This window comes from Cyprinodon tularosa, unplaced genomic scaffold (assembly GCF_016077235.1).
Source record: "Cyprinodon tularosa strain WSP-4 unplaced genomic scaffold, ASM1607723v1 ctg666, whole genome shotgun sequence".
NCBI classification, from domain to species: Eukaryota; Metazoa; Chordata; class Actinopteri; order Cyprinodontiformes; family Cyprinodontidae; genus Cyprinodon; species Cyprinodon tularosa.
In genome coordinates this window covers 336,406-357,369 of record NW_024039414.1, presented here as the reverse complement: position 1 = coordinate 357,369, position 20,964 = coordinate 336,406, and the positions used below count along the sequence as shown (strand labels likewise).

Here is a 20,964-nt window from a genome sequence, read left to right as displayed (position 1 = left end):
CGGTCTGAACACGGGAACCGAGAGTGTTGAGGGTAAACGGCATGCACAACTGAACCGAACCGCACCAGAGACAACCAAACCGCACTTCCATGGTACTAGTTCATCAGTAGGTCTCGGCGTGGTTCAGTTCTGCCTCAGTTCTCAGATAACAAAGAGCACATGAGCAGACGGCGTCATCTCCTTACAGTCAGCCTCCATAATCATGAAAACATTCATAAATAGGGGCGACAGTGGCGTTGGATGTAGGAGTTTTACCCTGAAATCGAAGGATTGACGGTTCAAGCCCCGACTCCGACTTTCAGTGTCGTTGTGTCCTTGGGCAAGACACTTCACCTGCATTGTCTACTGATGGTGGTCAGAGGGCCCGGTGGCGCCAGTGTACGGCAGCCCCGCTTCTGTCAGTGAGCCCCAGGGCAGCTGTGGCTACAATGTAGCTTGCCACCATCAGTGTGTGTGTGAATGGGTGAATGAATGTAGTGTAAAGCGCTTTGGTCAAGCCTCCTGACTTGAATAAAGGCGCTATATAAGTGCATGCCATTTACCAAATATACTAGCTTCCCTACCATGCCACACGATTTCCAGTGAGTATTCTGCTTAGCAGTATGATGAACCTCAACGCCTGTCATTGTTTCCTGTGTCTGTAAGCTCTAATTAGACTATCGTTTGTCGTATCCACTTCCCAAAAGCCGACTCTGTCAAGAAAATTCACCAAAGGCTGCCTTCTTTGCCTGACTCTCCGCAAACAACAAAATATCACAATGATAACAAAAAATAACTCCCTGAATGTTACGGGTGCCGCCATGTTGATTTGTTTACCTCTAGAGAGCAGTAGTACCGTAAATCGTCACTAGGAGGTGGGAAACAGTGCTAGCGTGATGTGTAAACGCTACGGTTAACTGATCCCAGGTCGGCACGGATCGGTGTTCAGAGGGTAGAGTAAAATGGGGCTATAGTAACTTGAAGTCAACTTGAGTTCAACGTGACCTCCTCAGTGTACCACAGAATCTAGGCCCAAATAGGAGGCCATCTGCTGGCAGCCCCCTGCTGATGACCCTGACTGAGTCATCAACAAGATAATGAGTCCAGACTGTGGCAAATATACCACAGGGTTTACCAAAAAGAAACAAAACAAGGGTCCAGAGAAAGCTATGGTTGGACAAAGAAGAACGTCAGCTAAATATGTTCTACAAGCTACTGAATCATGAGCTCCTCTTTGCTTTTCTCTTTTGTTTAGTTTTTTTTTCTTTGGCTTTATGTTGGTTTAAAAATGATGAGTTTTTCCCACCAAAGATTTAATTTCTATTATTTGCAAACCTTTGAAAACATCAGACATTCCATAATGTCGTGCTATGAGACAGTAGCTTAAAGTGAGGGTGTGCTTTCTTTTTAAAGTCGTAGGAAAGTTATGTTTAAATGTCAAATCATTCTGGCTTAAACATGTATATAAATTTACTCTTTATCAGACGATATTGTCCCAAAATTTAGAAAATTTCTATAAAAATGTGAAGTTTTTTCGTTATTTTATGCAGGACCGTTAATTATACGTCAGCTTGAACACCTAAATTCAGCCAAGCATTTGATCATCTGTCAATCAAATTTTTTCGGTCATTGCATCTTGATTCATATGTCGCAGCTAATATATGCAACGGTTGAAATAAGAATCATTTACTTGATTGAGTTCCATCCCAGTGTTCATGGGGATGGACGTCTGTGTCTTCAGCAGGCGTAGAGCTAACAGAACTGGCAGCGTTGCGAGGCAAGGGCTCAAAAATGTACGGCTGGAAGCCTTCTACACCAAACCAAGCTTCTGCCGCCCTGGCGTCCTCTAACACAACATCTTCATCCCCGCTTTCCTCCTCTAAATAAAGAATGGATGATGGAGGAGACTCATCCACGAACTCAGACACAAAAATCTCCTCCTCTTGCATGTCTCTGCTTTCCATAGCGTTCCTTGACAGTGTCGTTTCTTAGGCTACGTTCACACTGCAGGCCTTGATGCTAAATTCCGATTTTTTTGTGAAATCTGATTTTTTTTTGCGTTGCCGTCCACATTTCCAAATATATGCGATTTGTATGTAATCTCCTGTGTGAACTGCATTCATACAATCTAAGTGTCCCGCATGCGCAGTAGAGGACGCAGTGACATCACAAGCCAGCATGCTCTGTGTTTACAGAAGTAAGCATGGATGGTAGAGCTGGAGCGCATCTAGCGATCTTTCCCAACATTAAAAACTCAATCTTTCAAAGATGGTTAAACATAAATACGACTCTCTGCATCATCGTCCACCATTGTTGTTGTTGTTCTTGCCACCTCTGCGTAGCAAGAAGCAGAAGAGTGATCACTGTCGGGTAATAATGACATTCAGGACGGATGAATGTGACCTGGTCGCATTTAAAACGATCAGATTCATATCAGGTTTAGGACCACATAGCCAAGCGGCCTGGGTCGCATTGAAAATCGGATCTGTGTTGTTCAGACTGCCATTAAAAGATCAGATCCAGGTCGCACATGGGCAAAAAAAAATCAGATTTGGGTCACTTCAGGCTGCGCTGTGAACATAGCCTTTGTTACCAATTTAATTTCCCTTTGGAAACCTACTAGCACTAAGTTGCTAACTGGTTAGCAAGATGCTTCCGACAAACGGGCCACAACCAATCTTGCTTTGGAACCTTCCGCCACAACAATCCCGCCCTCTTGTTAAACGACCAATCACATTCACTTTATTCACTCGTGTAAAGTCGTGCACCACTCGGGAGTATTCAGAATTCGGAAGTTTAACCTACGACTTTAAAGACCCACTGCTTGACCTATATTTATAGGTACAGGTTTATACCTATGCGCAGGTTTATTAAGGCTCTCATTAATTAACAATCATATTAACAATCATATTCATTTCATTATGAGGATATTTGACTACTGAAGTTTCTTTCCTCCTGTTGAATTTAAAGTATCTGCCCTCTCCTGAATTTTCAGTGCCTCTCTTCATGCAGAAAAAGAACCCCCCCTCCTCCCTTTAATGTAGTTTACTGACACAAAAAAACATTTTAAATTTAGGATTATTTAAGTTTAGGATTTCCAGAGGACGGAGAGACAGGCAATAAATATGTCCCACGGTTACCTAGTTAAGAATAAAGTGATTATATGAAGGAATAAAGCAGGCAGGAATGCAGCAAAAATCACAAGCATGATGCAAAAGTCGAATAAATAGAAAAGGTTTCCTATGTGAGAGCTCTGAGCATAGCAGGAGCTGTTTGACATTCTCATACGTAGTGCTGAGTGACAGTACCTTGGATACATTATAGAGCTTTACATCCATCACTTTATAGTCCAGAGGACGGATAGAAGAGGAGGAAGGAGGTAAAGAGAAAATAGTATTTACAAGGATGCAAGGCCGAGGTAACCCAGGAAGGAGTGTTTGTTGGAAGAAGGCAGAGTAGAGGAGGAGGAGGATGAAGGGGAGCGAGGTTTCAGGGAGATGAGAGTTGTGATGGGGAGGAGAGGAGATAAATCTCTCCAGCCGGCGCGCTCAGGGAGCAGAGGCAGCAGCACAGCAGGGGGAGGATGATGATGAGAGGAGGCAGTGTGAGAGCTGGCCGGCGTGTGAAGCCGCTGGACGTGTTTGTTCGAGCGCTGGCCGTCCCCGTGCTGGGCGTACGTCCGGTGCGTGTGCACGTCGCCGGGCACGTCGGCGGCGCCGTGCGAGCCGTGCTTCACCTTGCAGTGCAGCCGCAGACTGTCCCTCCGCTTGGCGCTGTAAGGGCAGAGGCCGCAGGTGAACGGACGCTCCCCCGTGTGCACGCGCACGTGTTCCACCAGCTTGTTGGCCGTCCGCGTCAGGTGGCCGCAGCGGTCGCAGCGGTACTGGTTGCCTTGGCGATGACCCTGGAAGTGGACCAGGAGCTCCTGTTGCTCGGGAAACGACCTCTGGCAGATGCGGCAGCGGTGCTCGGAGGTGCTTTGCTCCGGCTGGGTTGCCAGGGAGATGGGCAGAGCTCTGCTGGAGGCGGGGGGAAGCGTGACCGGGCGTCTGGAAGTCAGTCATGTTAACGACACAAACAGGCGTCACATGATGAGGAACACAACATGAAACAGAACATACAGAGCCCTGCAAAAACACCTAGAGCTTTATTATTTCCTTGTGTTCTTTAATGTTTTATTTTATTAAGAATTTATGTAACAAACCAATGAATGACAAATAAATTCAGTTTTTTTCTTAAAAATAAAGATCTAAAAAGTGTGTTTTAATATTCAGCTCCTTTTTTACACTGATTAAATCTTGATTAAATATAAAAAGTGACCTAATTAGAACATATAATTCCTCTGTGTTTACTTTAATCCTATAACATACTGGGAATACTGAGGACTGAGACACTGAGAGTATTGGTAAATTAAGTGTTAAATTTTAGGGCTGCAACAACGAATCGATAAAATCGATAAAAATCAACTTTTAAAAGCGTTGGCAACGAATTTCATCATCGATTAGTTGTGTCGCGCGATTAATGCGTCATCCGCCGCGCCGTCATCACTGCCTCTTGACTGAAAGAGGAAGAAAAAAAAATACGGCAGAGCGAGCCAGCGCCGCAGGTGCAGTGTTGCCAACTCAGCGACTTTTCAGACCCCTCTAGCGACTATTTTTCAAAAAAGCGACTAGCGACAAATCTGGCGACTTTTTTCGGTGTCACTGCCGGCTTTTGGAGACTCTTACGTGAAAGCATGCATCGTTCCTACTCTGCCGTGGGGCGCCTCCCCCACCCCAACCCCGTTCTCCCGCTCCCACAGGAGTCCCTCTCAGCGCTGCAGTCAGAGCCTCAGCGTCCAGACTGCAAATGAAGCGCGCATGCACCGGGATTGACGGCGCAAATTGATCACAATAATTAAAATAGCCTGCGCTTTGTAAAGTGAAAAAAGTGATAACATGCAACTTTTGTCAAAAGAAATTAACATGGCACGGAACCACCATGTTTGTTTGGTTTTAAAGTGGGGAAACGTAACATTAGTTTCTCAGGTAGCTCATCTGATGCTTTCCTTACCTTGTTAGTAGGTTACAGACAGTGATAAGGTTGGCTACTTATTTTACTTTTAATTTCATTTGAATTAGCTTAAGCAGCGTTTACATTTACTTTATAAATAAATTAACTTGCAAATTATGAGGGCAAGGCTTTTAAAGTTTAAATCTTCTGGCAAAGATAAAGTAAAGATGATCCTGCAATTTATGGAAGTAAAGCAGAATAAAATCCAGCAAGATCAGTAATATGTCAATTAATTATATGCCACATTCCCATGTAAATTGGAGTCTTTGGAGGATGTGTTTTTTAACACCCCTAGTTCTCTCATTTTTATTCCAAATACAATTTATAATTTGAATCACAGGGCTATTTTTATCTCTATGGTTCAGTATTTTCTCAAGTAGCAACTTTAACTGCTATACTTTCCTGTCTTGAAAGGCAGAACTCTTCTAGTCTAAAAAAAACCCTCATTTGTTGAAATGGGGGGGCCTATTGTTTGAACCCCTTAGGGGCTTTTAAAAACAAAAATGTCTTTTTTTGCGCTTTATGAAACAAAGTAGCCTATATTTTGTGGATGTACAGCTACATTTCTCATGTAAGTTTGCGTAGTTTTAACACAAACATTTATTTTTCATATTGCACCAGTACAGTTAATGAGCAACCTGTACTTGTGTGCTTGTTTGTTCTGTCTAAAATTTTTATTTTGGAATAAAGAGGTTAATATAAAAAATATTTTTTGTCCGATTCATCGATTAATCGAAAAAATAATCGTCCGATTCATCGATTTTTAAAATAATCGTTAGTTGTAGCCCTAATGTATTTTTCTTTACACTGTCAAACTCAATAGGTAAGTTAAAGTGAAATGATATAAGGAAACTAACAACCTAAACAATTAAGTTTATTATCTCAAACTGTTGAATTGAATAGGAAAATATAATCAAGTGCATTTAATTTAATATTTCTGCTAGGGTAACATGGGTATTAACATTGTTTTGTTAGGACTCCAGTCTGTGTTTCTGTGTGGTTGTCTTCCTTCCTCCACCAGGTGGCGCCTGGTTCTGATTCTCCTCCTCACACACTTGCAAGGGGTTACCTCTTTAACGGAGTGCTCTTAAGCTGCTGACTGCCACTACCTCGACGCCAGAGTGTTTGCCAGTTTTGGGTACTCTAACCAAGCTGAGTTTTGCTGATTCAAACTGAGATTTTGTCAACCTGAGTCTTAACATTGTTTTTTTTGTCTTTGCCTCTCAGCAGGGAAACATCCTGCAAACTGAATTTTTCGGACCTTCTCTCCACGGAAGGATCAACTGAGCTTCAAACTGAGCTGAGGAAACAAATCAGAGGTTTGGATCCCCTTTTCCCGAGGAAACGTTTGAGCTTCTCACTGAGCAAGGGATTCATCTGCACAACAGTCCGTTCAAGTACCGCAGGAAAACCGAGTGGCAGTCAGTCTTCTACATTCATCTACAAGCAACCGCATTCTGGGTAACCCTGTCCGCCCTCCACCGTATGAGACAAACACCGGAACACATTCCTCACCAACTGGAGTCTAAGAGTCAACCTAATCTCTGGAAACGTGAGTCTGCCTACCTTTCCTCCTCTTCAAGTTCGAGAATCAATTCTCCCACTGAACCTGAACTAACCACAGTGTCTTCCCCTCACCTTTCAGTTCCGGTTGAGCAGTGTTCAGGGCAACACTGGAACCTCCACTAAACTTCTCAATAAAACTGTTAAGCTTTTTCCCTGGTCTCTCTGTATTGGTTTTGCTGCATGTGGGTCCGAGCTCTTGATAAAATCATGACATGTTTATTTACTGTTCTATTCTGTAAATTGGGCTTAAGAACAGTAAGATTCCTACGTATACTTTTAACTTAGTTATCAGTTATTCACTTATTAGTACTGAGCCTTTTTGAATTAGTTGGAACAAACTTTTCTTTATTCTGTATTCAATTATAAATATAACATTATTTTATTACTCATGACTGCAACTAGAAAGCTTTGAAATTGAACTACCTGAAAGGTAGTACGCTGCCCAGCCAGGTAGAGTCTGGTAAACCGCATTTGACTCAGGAGACGGGACTTTACAATGCGTGACTCTCAGCGCCAGATTTACCCATAATGCAGCAGTGAATTTCTGCTAGAAGAACAACAGGCTGTGTCATTACCCGATCCGTACTGGAAGCACGATCCGTTGCATCACAAAAATTTTTTTCCTCCCTAATAATAGTAAGCATACTAAACTATAATGTGTTAAAGGTCAATAATGCATTTCCTGAGAGAATAAATGCCTTAAAATCCTTTTTTAATGAGTCGTCTGTGACTGATCTGCATTGGAAATGGGATCCTATGCTACTCCTGCAAGCTAACTTTTTGGGCTTTGGATTCAAACATAAATCTAGTCTTTTTGAGTTTTATGTTTTCCTTTCATGTTAACCTTGTGGTGTATAGTGTGCTATCTAAAGAAAAACAATTAAAATGCAGATAAACATTGTTGAATCATATTTTGCCGGACTGCTCCAAGCATCTCCGATGATGATGTCAGAGAAGTAGTTTAATGGAGAAAATGTAAAAAGCATCAAATTGTCTCAGAAAAGTCATAACTTTTTAAAAACATATATGTATCAGCATTCTTTAGTGAGTTAAGGATATAAATAAGTAATTTTCCGATGGTACGGTTCGTCATTCCATGCGGATCAGGTAGTGACAAGCTCTCCACAGCTACAGCACAATTTTGCAATAAAAATTAAGAACAGAGAGCACAACTTATATCTGGAGATTTTTTGGCAAAACTAGCAGAAAATGTTCACTGGAGAGTTTCTTCACCAGCTTGAAATGTTTCACGGACTCGAAAATACAAAAATACAAATTACATAAACAGAAAGTGTGGCTTGGAATTCCTACATCACATCTATAGTTAACTGATTGGTTCTACCCAATCAGTTTATTTTATTTTATGAAATAGCACACATATGCAGAGGATGTTTGTGTTCCCTTAGGGGCAGATCTTTAATTTGAATTTTCTATGCACTTATATGCATAAATAATTAGCATATTTAAGCAATATTAAAACCTATAAAGTCCTTCAGGATGCTAAATGCTATAAAAACCATCATAATAACTATCTATTTAGCTAATACAGAGCTGCCTAAACATTTTTCATGTCCTGAGGTGAAGATAAAACGTTATAAAGAAAACAGTTGTTCAAAAGATGCCACAATAATTATCAGTAGAAACTCACTGCTGAACTTAAACCCACCTAATTTCTCCCGTGTCGCCCTGTATGTGCGAGTCAACGTGGGCCATCATCTCTGCCTCCTGATTGGTCGAGTGCTCGCACCTGCAGCAGTGTAGCGAGAAAGAGCTGTGTTCCCATTGGCGATGTTCCGTCATGTGACTATTAAATAGGGCGTGGCCTTCTGTTTCAAAGCCGCAAACGTGACACCTTAAAGGAGAGGGTGAGTACATGTCTGAGAAAGATGGTAGCCATGGCGACAGCGTTACGTTATAAATGTTATGGCTTCAATCAAACCTTTTGTACCAAGAAATCATGATGTAACAATAATTATAATAACATCAATTAATATTAATTATTATTATTAATTAATAGTAATAACAATGTATATTTCCCTTAAAAACATACATTGGCACAATACTATTTTGTCACAATTAGTTTCTCAATAACTAATAAACTAATAGAAGTGTTTAGTTAGTTTTGTGTCCAAAATCATTCAATCCTATGCTAATGCTAATGATTTTATGCAGATGATATTTGTAGTGAGCTTAAGAATGTAAGGAATCCCCATTGCTAAAGTTGACCAATGAATTATGCACGCTTGGTCACATGTAAATGTATGGAAGCCCCGAAAGGCAAATGAAAAAAACAAATCTGGATAAGAAAAGTTGTAATTTTTAAGTATTTTCTGCCCTGAAAGGCAAGTGAGTAGTGATAGTTTTCGAAATACCACTAAAGGTACTAAAGTAAAAGCATGCACATTCACAAATCAAATTTAGAAATATCCCAATTTCTAAATTTGATTTTTGCAAACTAAAATAAGCTGCGATGAAGGTACAAACAATTTATTTGTAGCCCATAGTATGTGGTTACCATATCCACCTCGTATATTCATGAGCAATATAGAATAAATTACAGCGATATTATAAATATATATAAATATGTAAATCACCATGACTGCTCTTTCTTAGGATCAAGACTGTATTTCCCGAATAACCTTAAAACTTGCTTGTCATAAAAATGACACATTTTTAAGAAATAGTATGGCAACAATTTAAATATGAAAGCTTTATTGATTATTATATGTACTTATTAGTGTCTAATCTATTTATGCTATACCAGCTAAATGACAGTTTTTAATCTCAAATACCAGAGTGGTACAAAAAAATCTTGGTATAGATTTTTAGGTCTTTTCTCCTTCACTAACAAAATGCAATAAATGAATACATACATTTCATGCCTGTCAGGCTTACAAAAAAAAAAAAAAAAAAAACAGATTAGAAACATAGATCTTATGTAGTTTTTCTTTGCTCTTTAGGGCAGAAAAAAACAAACAAACTTTGAACTTTTTTTATCCATTAATTTTTCTCACTCGCCTTCCAGGGCTTCCATATATGTAATGTTGTTATCTTGATGAACCATTACAACATATTTCTATACTTTCAAAAGGTAAAACTTATAGGATTCAATAATTATCATGCCTGAAAAAACAAATAGAGGGTGACACCGATGTAATATTAAGCATCTTATGGATAAAAGTGTTGTGTAACATGTTTATTAATCAGCGATAGCACTGTGCTATCCACACATCTCATTTCATAAGTGAAGATGACAGATGATTTAATTAACAGTCTGTTACTGCAGTGTGATTTATGTGCAGGGAAGACATGTTTGGTTCTGAGGTTGGAAAAAACACAAACCTCTGATCATGAAAATCAGACTTGTATTTATTGAAACATATTTGTGCATATAGACTGTACACCAACTAACAAATAAGAGCCTAACACATTTTATTTGAATATATTTGGCACACAAATACCTTTTTATAAAAATTTATTTGCGTTTTTAAAACAGATTTTTTTATGTGAAAATCAGGAATTTATTTCAGAACATTTAGATTTTAAATTCAAGTTAAAATAAATATATGTAAACAATAATTAATTCTATTCATTGGAGGCTCTGCATCTACGCTCTCCAGATAGCCAGCATGGTGTGGTGCAGAAAAGGAATGCAAACCCTTTTTCTTTTTAACCACCTCCTTGTCTTATACTGTAAAGTTAAATGTCTACTGCTTTTAAGCACAATGAAAAAGTGTTTTTCACACCTTGAGCTTTTCCACATTTTGAGAAAACTTCAGTTTATTTTTTACGTGTATGCCATTTAATATGCTGAAACAAAATGGTGTAAAAGCCGAATGTGAAAGGTAAAAAATGGCTTTTAAAGTTTTTCAAAACATCTGAAAATTGTTGGATGCATCTTATCTTGTACTTTGAACCCTTTACACTACAACTAGGGCAAGGTGTTTAAAAAAAATCAATTGAAATCCGATTCTAAAGATTTAGAATCAAGTGTTTTAAATCCAATCCATTCTCAAATTGTCAAAGTCTTGGTCTGTTTGTTCCTGTTTTTCTTGGTTATCCATTTGTTGTCCTCTGCTGCCCTCTTGTGTCCTCCCTTGCTCTGTTTTTCTGTCCTGCCTGCACCTGTTTTCACTTCCCTCGTCAGCTCTCTCGTTGTCTCTGTCCCCTTTAAAAGCCCTCCCTCTTCAGTTCCTGTTTGCTGGATCCTCGTCTAACATCCCGTCTAACTTCAGTCTGTGCTCCTCGTCTCTCCCTGGCTTCTAGTTTTGGTTACCCCTGATGTCTCCTTGGTTCAGGTGCGTTAGTAGTTTTCTGTTGGACTCTGATTCCTGCCCTTGGATCTGTGAACTTAAATAAACCCACTTTAATTCACCTCTGCCTACTGGTCTCTGCATTTGGGTCCTCCAAACAAACACCGCTGCATGACACAAATTGGATATCTGTTAATAAAATTTTTATTTTAGCTTTTATGTAACATATAAATACTAGTATTATATTAACATTCAATGGAAAAGTCATAAAATAATTTTAGTTAATGGAGGCTGAAAGGACCAAACCATCTACCTCATTGCAATTTAAATTCAAATTAAAAATACATTTGTGGTTATCGGTCTTAATATCAATATAAAAACTAAAAAATAATTTTTTAACACAGCTTTAACCAATAATCCTCGATAAAACAGTTTAGGTCTTGCCTTAATGACCTTAAGTTCCATGCAGCTTTTACATTACATTAATCTTTATGCTCTCATAGTCAATTAAAGGGTTAGTAATATTCTACTATTTATCTTTAAACTGCATAACACATAAAATAAACAATACATAGAAAAATTTGATGAACAGTCAATGGTGAACTAATACATTTCCAGAAATATTCAACTAAATAAGAATTACTAAACACACATGCTGGTAAAAAACAGTTAAATCTGGGAAATGCATAAGGGAGAACTTAAAAACAGAACAAATAATTAGCTCAACAAAGTGTATTAATAATACTGATATACATTTTGTTTGTTTTGGGATTTTCTTAGTGAATCTTAATCTTTTTAATGTAAAAGGAAAGAATACTTGAGTGTTACCTGAAGAAGTACGAAGAACCCGTGGTTTGATCCCTAAACATGTTGATTTTAGTTTCTGTGGAGAAAAAAAATGAGATTGTTTTCTTATGATCCTGCTCATAGCCACATGAAATAAGTTGATTAATGATGAATCCATTTGGAAGTTATCATTGTTAAACCTCTCTTTGACGAGGTAATTTAACTTTCCTAACATCTTTATTATAAACCCACCAGGCAAAGTGGCGGGATCGTAAATCCATAATACAATAGAAAAGCAGCTCAGCAGAAGGCGGTCATTAAAAACTAATAACATTACCAATAAGAGAGACAATAATAACCACTAGAGGCAAACTAAATAAACAAATTCACTATAAGGTATTTATCAACATATTTCAGTTCAGGACTTAAAGTGTTTTTTCCTGCTGAACCTCAAATGAAGCAGCTTGCAGTGACCGCAGCCTGGAATCTGATGGAGGATAATTAACAAAGTCCTCTGTCTGAACCTGCATCAGTCCTCACTTCATATTTCACACATGTGGAAGGTGAGAAAATATCTGCATGTCTGCAGGGTTCACAGGGCGGAGACTAAACCTCAGCAGGCTTTAGACACATTAGAGCAGACAGGACACAAAACTGCTGTTTACTCTTTAAATACAAATCCATCCATCCATCCATCCATCCATCCATAATTCATCCATTCATCCATCCATCCATCCATCCATCCACCCATCCATCCATCCATCCATCCATCCATCCATCCATCCACCCATCCATCCACCCATTCATCCATCCATCCATCCATCCACCCATCCATCCATCCATCCATCCATCCATCCATCCACCCATTCATCCATCCATCCATCCATAATTCATCCATCCATCCATCCATCCATCCATCCATCCATCCATCCATAATTCATCCATTCATCCATCCATCCATCCATCCACCCATCCATCCATAATTCATCCATCCATCCATCCATCCATCCATAATTCATCCATCCATCCATCCATCCATCCATCCATCCATCCATCCATCCATCCATCCATCCACAGGATAGTATCATATGCAAATATATGAAAGCTGAGTTCCCCTAACTCAGTAACTTTTAGAAAAAAATCTATGTGTAGGAGAAATTTTACTATACTCCACTTTTTGCTTTTACTTAAATATCTTAATAAAGTATCCCTACTCTTAAGCCCAGGTCACACCGGTTGTGTCTGACTTTTTATTCTCTGATCCGATTTTTTTAAAATTTCACAGTGACTGCTGTGCATAATGCGAGGCTCCTGCTTTGCATGGGGTGAGCAGATCCCAATCTGTGCTGATTTTATTCACTTCTGTCTCCGGCCCCACAGAAATAAAACAATGTGCCACATTTGACTAGATCAGATTAATACTTAAGAATGAATTAAAACAAGGAGAAAGAAAAACATCCAGCACGGCTACAACACAAAACTCAACTTCATTACCAGCCTGCACAGTAATATCTTAAACCATGACAGAGGATTTAAATATATACAGAAAATAATAGGAACTACATTTAAAGGAAAGGAGGATCACTAATTTACTTAATCTGTTTTCTGTGTTCCTGAACTCCAATGATGTACAAAGTATTTTTTTTTTTTTTATCGATTTTTTATAGCCAAGTCTGCTCTGCCTGCTGTATAGGCATCCTGCTCTTAGAATTTGTTAATGCTTAAATGAAAAAAAGAAAAAAGATGAACCTCACAACCATTTTTAAACTTCTTTTAATACTCACTAATTCTAATTTATTGTTTAGACCAGAGGTCTTAGACAGGCGTTCCGCGACCCCTAAGGGGGCCACAGAGGTGCTGCATGGGGGTTGTGAAAGTTTGGTTGATTAGACCTTTTTTTATATTCCCCCCTGCAATTTTTTCCAATAAATGAAATGTCTTTAAATGGATATTAACATGAATTCAACACACTGTAGTAAACAGATAAATGGAGGCAGAAGATGTCTTTTAGTCATCAATGCACACATTTAGCGGCACACAGGAGCTCTTTCAAGCTGGGCACCGTTTCATTCACAACACCTGTCCCATCAACCAGGAACCAGAATCAGAAATACTTTAATAATCCCAGGGAGGAATTACTTTCATTACATGACTCCATCTGTAATAGAGTGACTGTATCACCAGTTTGATATAACACAATTTCATACTATATTCTAGAGTTCTGGTTCTGTTATGTTTTTCTTGTGGATGTTCAGTTTTGCTTTGCTCCTTGTTTTCTAGTTTTTTAGTGGTTTTATTTTTATTTTGCAGGGTTCTCTGGTTAATTCTTATTTAATGTTTCAGTCTTGTCTCTGTTTTGTTTTTCTTTTGAGTTTTCAGTTTTACTTTGCTCCATGTTTTATAGTCTTGGTGGTTTAATTCTTATTTTGTTTTGTTTTCTAGTTGTTTTCAGTTTTCATTTGTTTTTATATGTTGCCCTCTGCTGGCCTCTTGTGTTCTCCTTTTTTTCTAGCTCCATTTCTGTTCTGTGCACACCTGCTCCCAATCTGCTCGTTACTCCTCTGTCTCTGTCTCCCTTAGATACCCTCTTTGTTCAGTTCTTCTTTGCTGGGTCCTCGTCAAACTTCCTCCAACTCCGTCTCTCTGAGCCTTCCTCCTTGTGATTGTGATCCCCCTGATGTGTCCATGGTTTCTGGTTTGTCTTGACCCGTTTTCTTGTTTAGATTTTTGGACTCCTGGTTTCACGTTAGTTTGGGCTTTGTTTTCTTTTTGGATTCCTGGTTTCCTATTTGTTTTTTGACTTTGTTTTCATATTTTGGTTGATTTTTGGATTACCTGCCTCTGTTCTTAGTTATCTCATCATTAAATCCACAAGAAATTCACCTCTGCCTCCCTGCCTCTGCTTTTGGGTCAACAAATGTTATCCAAATCATGACACTATATATAATTAGGGTCCTTGCTCCATCTCGCCATCAGTTTCGTGGTCCTTGGCCCTTGGAAAACATTGAAGACCCCTGCTTTAGACCATAAATCAAAATAGTTAAATGACTAGAAATTTATCACAGTAGCAATAAACGAGACGATATATGTTCATTCCTAATCATAATGAAAACTAAAAAGGTTGTTCTTCCAGAATCTAAGCTAAAACAATCTATAAGACTCTCCTGTGTGGTATCTCTTCATAAATCGTCGCTCATTAAACTATGTGTTTCTTTTCAAGGAGTAAGAAAGAGCCAAACTGGAGATGGGATTTAGGTCCAACAAGGTGCTTTCTGTAAAGATTAAATATAGTCAAGATAAATTGACCGGGTTTTTCTTATTCTCCTCCCTGCCACTTACCTGATTTATAAAAAAGAATATTTAACAGCCGTCTGCAGCCGTTGATAGCTGCTGAAGGTGTCAAACAATGGTTTGAATCAGGTGTTCTGCAGCAGAGAGGAATCTAAACCATGCAGGGCAGCGGTATCTGAGGAGCAGGTATGAGAACCACTGCAATGGACGATCCCTGAGGGATAAAGCATCTCTCAGGTCCTCCGTCTAAGACTTTGCCAGCTGCTGTTTATTCCTATCCTACAGACTCCACTGCTCTTCTTTTGTTTTGCCGTTTCAACAAACGTCTTTACAGCTCCCATGGTTCCTCAGTCAGGCTGATTTCACATTAGATTCCCATCCATCAATAGTTTAGCTCTTCTCAGGCCGACTATCTGGAACAATTTGTAAAACTCAACTTAAGTGAGTAGGTGGCAGGTGAAACAGGTGGTGACGTTGACACAGTGACTCCATGTCGAATTAAAAAGTAAACAACCCGATAACACTATGAGAGAGGATTGACGCACACTAAATCAAAGCAGGAGGAACTGAGGGCTTCAGTTCTGTGATCTGTATCCCTAATGCGTGTTTGCATGTGAGGGCTGTATTTAAAATAAAAACATTACAGCTTTATCAGTGATCTACCCTGTGAATATCATTTTTCCACCTGTATGTCCTTTGAGCTCATGAGGGCCGCTTATAAATGCTTGCATATGCTGCACTGGTAGGATTTCTTTATGAGTCAGTAAAGATCTAACAAGCTTCAGTAAGGATGTTATTCAATCAAACTGGCCTCCGATCACAGATGTGACATCAGGTTCAGGGGCGGAGTTATCATGAGGTAAAAACTGGCAGTGGCCTAGGGCCACAAGTTCCTCAGAGCCCCATAAAACTCCTCATACATGTATGTTTAATACAGCCATTACTTATTTAAGCACATTAGCTATGTTTTTGATTAAAATCCTGATGTAAGATTCCATCAAAATACTTGTCTCCACTACTATTGATCAGTTGAGCTTACTGTGCCTGTGAGGAAAGGATTCAGGATAGGGTCGCCAACTGAAAAAAAAAAAGGGACACTTCCTATGCGTGCCAGCTGACCCGATTGCCTGACCCCTCCCGGTGTGGTGATTTTTTTTTGTCCCCCTTTGTGTGTGAATTTTTTTTTTAATTTTAACTATTTTACTCAAATATGCATTGAATTAGATACATATTTGTCAGTGACATGAACACATGGAAGGGCAAATTATTATCCAGCAATTCACTTTACTACAAAATAATAAACTTTGTTGAATTAAATAAGTATCTTAAACAAACATCTGTTCTGTCAGGACTTCTGTCTGTGTGTTTGTGTTTCTGTGTTTGTCTCCCTTCCTCCACCAGGAGGCACCTGGTTCTGGTCCGCCTCCTCACACACCTGCTGATGGTTTCCTCGTTAACGGAGTGTTCTTAAGCTGCTGACTGACACTACCTCGATGCCAGAGTGTTTGCCAGTTATGGGTACTCTAGCCAAGCTGAGTTTTGCTGAGTCAAACTGAGTTCTTGTCAACCTGAGTTTTAACATTGTTTTTGTCTTTGCCTCTCGGCAGGAAGTCATCCTGCAAACTAGATTTTTCTGACCTTCTCTCCCTGGAAGGATCAACAGAGCTTCGAGCTGAGCTGGGGATTCAAACTGGAGGTTTGGATCCACTTTCCCCAGAGATCGTTTGAGCTTCACACTGAGAAAGGGATTCATCTCCACTACGACCCGTTCAAGTACCGCAGGAAATCTGAGTGGCAGTCAGTTTCTCCGTTCTCCTACAAACAACCACATTCTGGGTAAACCCTGTTCCGCCCTCCACCGAATCAGACAAACACTGGAACAACAGCATATAGACTGGAGTCAAAGATTCAACAACTTCTCTGGAAACGTGAGTCAGCAACCAGGTCCTCTATTCCAACTTCACGATTCAAGTTTCCCACTGAGCCTGAACTAATCGCTGTGTCTTCCCCTCACTTTTCAGTTCGGGTTGAGCAGTGTTCAGAGCAACTCTTCTCTCTGCATTATCTCTTCAAAAAAACCTGTTCAACCTTTTCCCATTTGGGTCTGAACTTTAGTAAAACCATGACATGTTCTATTTAATTTTAAACTGTAAAAGTGAATATAAAACAATACATAAATAGTGCACACTTTTGGTGCAAAAGCAAACTTGTGCAAACTTGTAAACATATTTGTGCCTTAAATGCACTGAAAAAAATAATGCAACCATTTTTGACATTTACTTCTTCCTATTCAGTTACTTTAACACAATTGTTCATGTTAGCACGGTAAGACATAAAACAATTGGGATAAAGTAACTAAATATGATTAAGTAAATGCCCGAAACGATTGCATTATTTTTTTCGGTGAGCAATGAATGTAGGCTACAGTTTAAAAAAAGAAAACAACACTTTTGCTCAATGCCACATTATGTGGTAATGGCCTACTTTTTTCCACCTGTATGTCCTTTGAGCTCTTGCAGAAATGAGGAGGTGTCCGCCCCCAAAAGCAGCGCCAGGATTTAAATTACTCCGTTCATCCCCCATACTGCTCTCTGAGCAACACTTGGCTCGACCAATGGGATGAGGGTATTCTGGATCGTTACATATATGTTGTCAGCTCATTGGTCACAACGCAGGACAGGGACAGGAACAAGTTTACCGTAAGTTTTGTATCTAACATGTACGGAGCCCCTAAAGGGACATGGAGGGGAAAAAAGAACTTTTGCGAGATCCCGCAATACTTTTGCAGGATCTCGCAATACTTTTGCAGGATCTCACAATACTTTTGCAGGATCTCGCAATACTTTTGCAGGATCTCGCAATACTTTTGCAGGATCTCACAATACTTTTGCAGGATCTCACAATACTTTTGAGAGATCCCGCAATAGTTTTACGAGATCTCGCAAAAGTATTGCAGGATCTCGCAAAAGTTTATTTTTTCTCTCCATGTCCCTTTAGGGGCTCCGTAAACATGCCCTTATTCGTCATTTTCCATTAGCTTTTTACTATTTCTTACTCACAGTAACACGGGACAAAGTGGGTCCTTTTTCCACTAAAGACAGGACAGGTACTTTTATTTCTAAATATGGAACGATTCCGTGTTTCAAGGGACGGTTGGCAACCCTAATTCAGGAAGACAGCAGCCAAACATATGAAAGTAAACAGAGAAAAGAGGCAAGAAAAGAAGAGAAATTAAAATGGAAAAGAATGTAAGCAATGCTGGAAAGAGGAGAGAGAAGGAGGAAAGCTGAGAGCAGCACAAAGCAACCAAAAGTGACCAGCTTATTTACTGCTAGCAGCAGCTAAAGTTAGGAAACCACAATGGGCAGCAAGCACAAGGATGACATGTGGAGATGAACAAATACCGAGTATTAGAGGCTTTCTCCCATATACTGATATGTTTCTCCTTGTCCCAATGGACACCAGGAAACTTGTGGGTCATTATGAAGGAAGCTTCAAATTTAGCTTGTGTCGCTACAGAGAATCGGTAATCAGTCTTATTTTTTTAAATTTTGCTTTTTCAGATAATATTTTGAGTAAAACATCAGTCTTTTTTCTTTCTTGGGGGTCTCGAGTAAAGCCAGGCATACACTGTGTGATTTTTTCTATTGTTGCACGCAGCTAAAGCTCACGATTTTGGTGTGTGTGATTCAGTGTGAGTTCACAGCTCATGATGGATGTTCTCACACTGTGCGGCCCGACGCTCTGATGCGATCTACCTGCTCACCCTGCACATCTAAAAACCACGTCGGACTCGGCCCCGCAGTGAGATGGTGCTACTCGGACTCGTCTATCCAGAAGCCAAATGAGTAGAAGAGGAGTATGAAGCTCAATAGAGTGAAATGCGTTGCCTTGGCAATTCGTGCAAGTTTGTGCTGAAAGCCCTAAAAATAAAGGTGACGACATATTTGGACAAAGACATGGCTGGGCAAACGTGGCTACTACGGTCTCTCCAGGGTTTTTACATGAATGAGTAGCTCTTGTTTAATGCTTTTTAATCCTCTTTTAATGCTCTTAGAAAAAGTTTTAATGCCATCAACAAGTACCCATAACTCCGTGTATATATATATATATATATATATATATATATATATATATATATATATATATATATATATATATATATATATATACATATATACACGGCAAAATCCTTCACCGTGGACAGGCTGCAGCCATGTCCCGAGTTCCTCATTTTCCCGCCACTTTGGTTCAAATAAAGAATTTTCCCATTCTCTAGCCTTTTTTCCACCTCAAGCTTCTTTTCCAAAGCATTTTAATGCCACGATTATCAAATTTAATGAATTTTAATGCCAATTAAGGCCTTAATTTAAAAGATAATTATTTAATTACTTTTAATGATTTTTAATGACCCACGGAAACCCTGCTGTCAATGTTACAGAAAGGACTCCATTTCAGTCGCACCTTGCCATGCTTTTGTGTTTACATCTGAGAGAAAGAAGAATCCTTGTTTGTGCACGCCCACTGAGCGATTTGCCCACGATGGCCGACTGAATTTCAAACATGTTTAATATTTCTGATCACCCCTCGTTACCCCCCTATAGACTGCACAACGCATGATCAGGCTGAAAGTCGGCCCGATTGAAAAACCCTCACATGACTGGAAAGTCGGCATGAAAAGGACAAAAAAACGTACAGTGTATGCCTGGCTTAAGTAAATGTAGACCTCTTAATTGACAAATTTGCAGAATTTGCATTCCAGGAATATAATGGGAGAAAATATTAAAACTGATAAAAAGAGACAAAAAACACGGAGAGAAGGATAGCAAGAAAAGGGGACAGAAGGAAAAGGATGGAGGAATGAGTAAAAGGGACAGAAGAGGAATGAAAACAAAAAAAGGGAGATAAATAGAAATAGAGGGAAAAAAATAATGGAGGACAAAAAGAAGAAAGAAAAAGGGAGAAGAAAAAATAAAGGTAAAACAAATAATGCACGTCGATTCTATTAAAATGTTTATAATTGACCTCTTGTTTTGTACGTTTTCTTCTTATTCAGAGGATTCCATACCAGCCTTCGCTCAGGGCTCCACATTTCGTAAACATACTACTGGTCAGATTATTGGTTGGACCCAAAAATGTGGGCAGGACCACACCGCATGGATCAGCAGAGGAATTTATTATAAAAACAAAGAGTAGAAATGAACAATGAAAAGCTAGGAAGATTAAACACTGAGCCAGAGGTAGCAGCCAGGTGAGTTAATGAAAGGAAATGTGAAACAGCTGTGACAGAGTGAAAGCAAGGAAACTGAGGGAGGAAGACTAATTAATACAAAGAGAGCTCAGCAAACGGACTGAAAGGGTTCCACTAAGAAAGGGGGAGAAAGCCTCAAAGTATCATAGGGAAACAAACAAAAGAGAAAAGCAACACAAATGAATGGGCTGATCTGGCAAAACCCTAATGACAATAATTAACCAGGGGATACGGCAAGACCTTTCAGACAATTATAAACCCAGAAACGATCAGGAAGGACAGACAAAAGAAAAGCAAACATGAAGACGGTGCTGTTGTGAGTTTCTACACCAAGCTGAGCCTTTGCAGGCGTGACGCCTTTCAGCCTGGTTCTGGTTTCCTCCTGTTAAATGGGAGCAAACCCACAAATTGAGCAGGCGAGCATCTCTGGGGAGAGAGATGCTTGGGTTTCCCTCCTAGAACCATTACTTCAACAACCCGATCTCAAATCAGCAGAAGACTAAAGGGTTGCAGTGGATTGGTTTTGTTCATGTCAGGATGAAGGTAACATATCAAAATAACATTTATAAAAGCCACAACCTAATTGTTAACATTACAGTGGATCAAGGCTGCTTTCTAGATTCTCAGATAGAAATGTTTCTCTGTTGTGGAAATTAAACCTTAGAAACACGCAGAGTCCAATTACCATGAGGAGCTTCTTGGGGAGTCAAAAGTGGAGAGGAGGGGACATGGTTTATATTGTTCTTCAAGACAGGACTGCAGAGAAGACAACAGACATACACAGAG

General features: G+C 39.5%; 1 protein-coding gene across 1 annotated transcript in view; it reads right to left on the bottom strand.

Annotated features, from left to right (window-relative positions):
- Positions 1-2,577: 2,577 nt before the first annotated feature.
- LOC119771341 (zinc finger protein 827-like) overlaps positions 2,578-20,964 on the bottom strand; it is a 37,411-nt gene continuing 19,024 nt past the window's right edge. Inside the window, exons 6-9 of the mRNA XM_038267210.1 lie at positions 20,864-20,934; positions 11,679-11,733; positions 8,264-8,449; positions 2,578-4,028 (exon numbers count right to left, since the gene is read on the bottom strand). Coding sequence (XP_038123138.1) covers positions 3,377-4,028; positions 8,264-8,449; positions 11,679-11,733; positions 20,864-20,934 — 964 coding nt within the window. The 3' untranslated portion in view covers positions 2,578-3,376. The remainder of the gene's footprint in view (positions 4,029-8,263; positions 8,450-11,678; positions 11,734-20,863; positions 20,935-20,964) is intronic.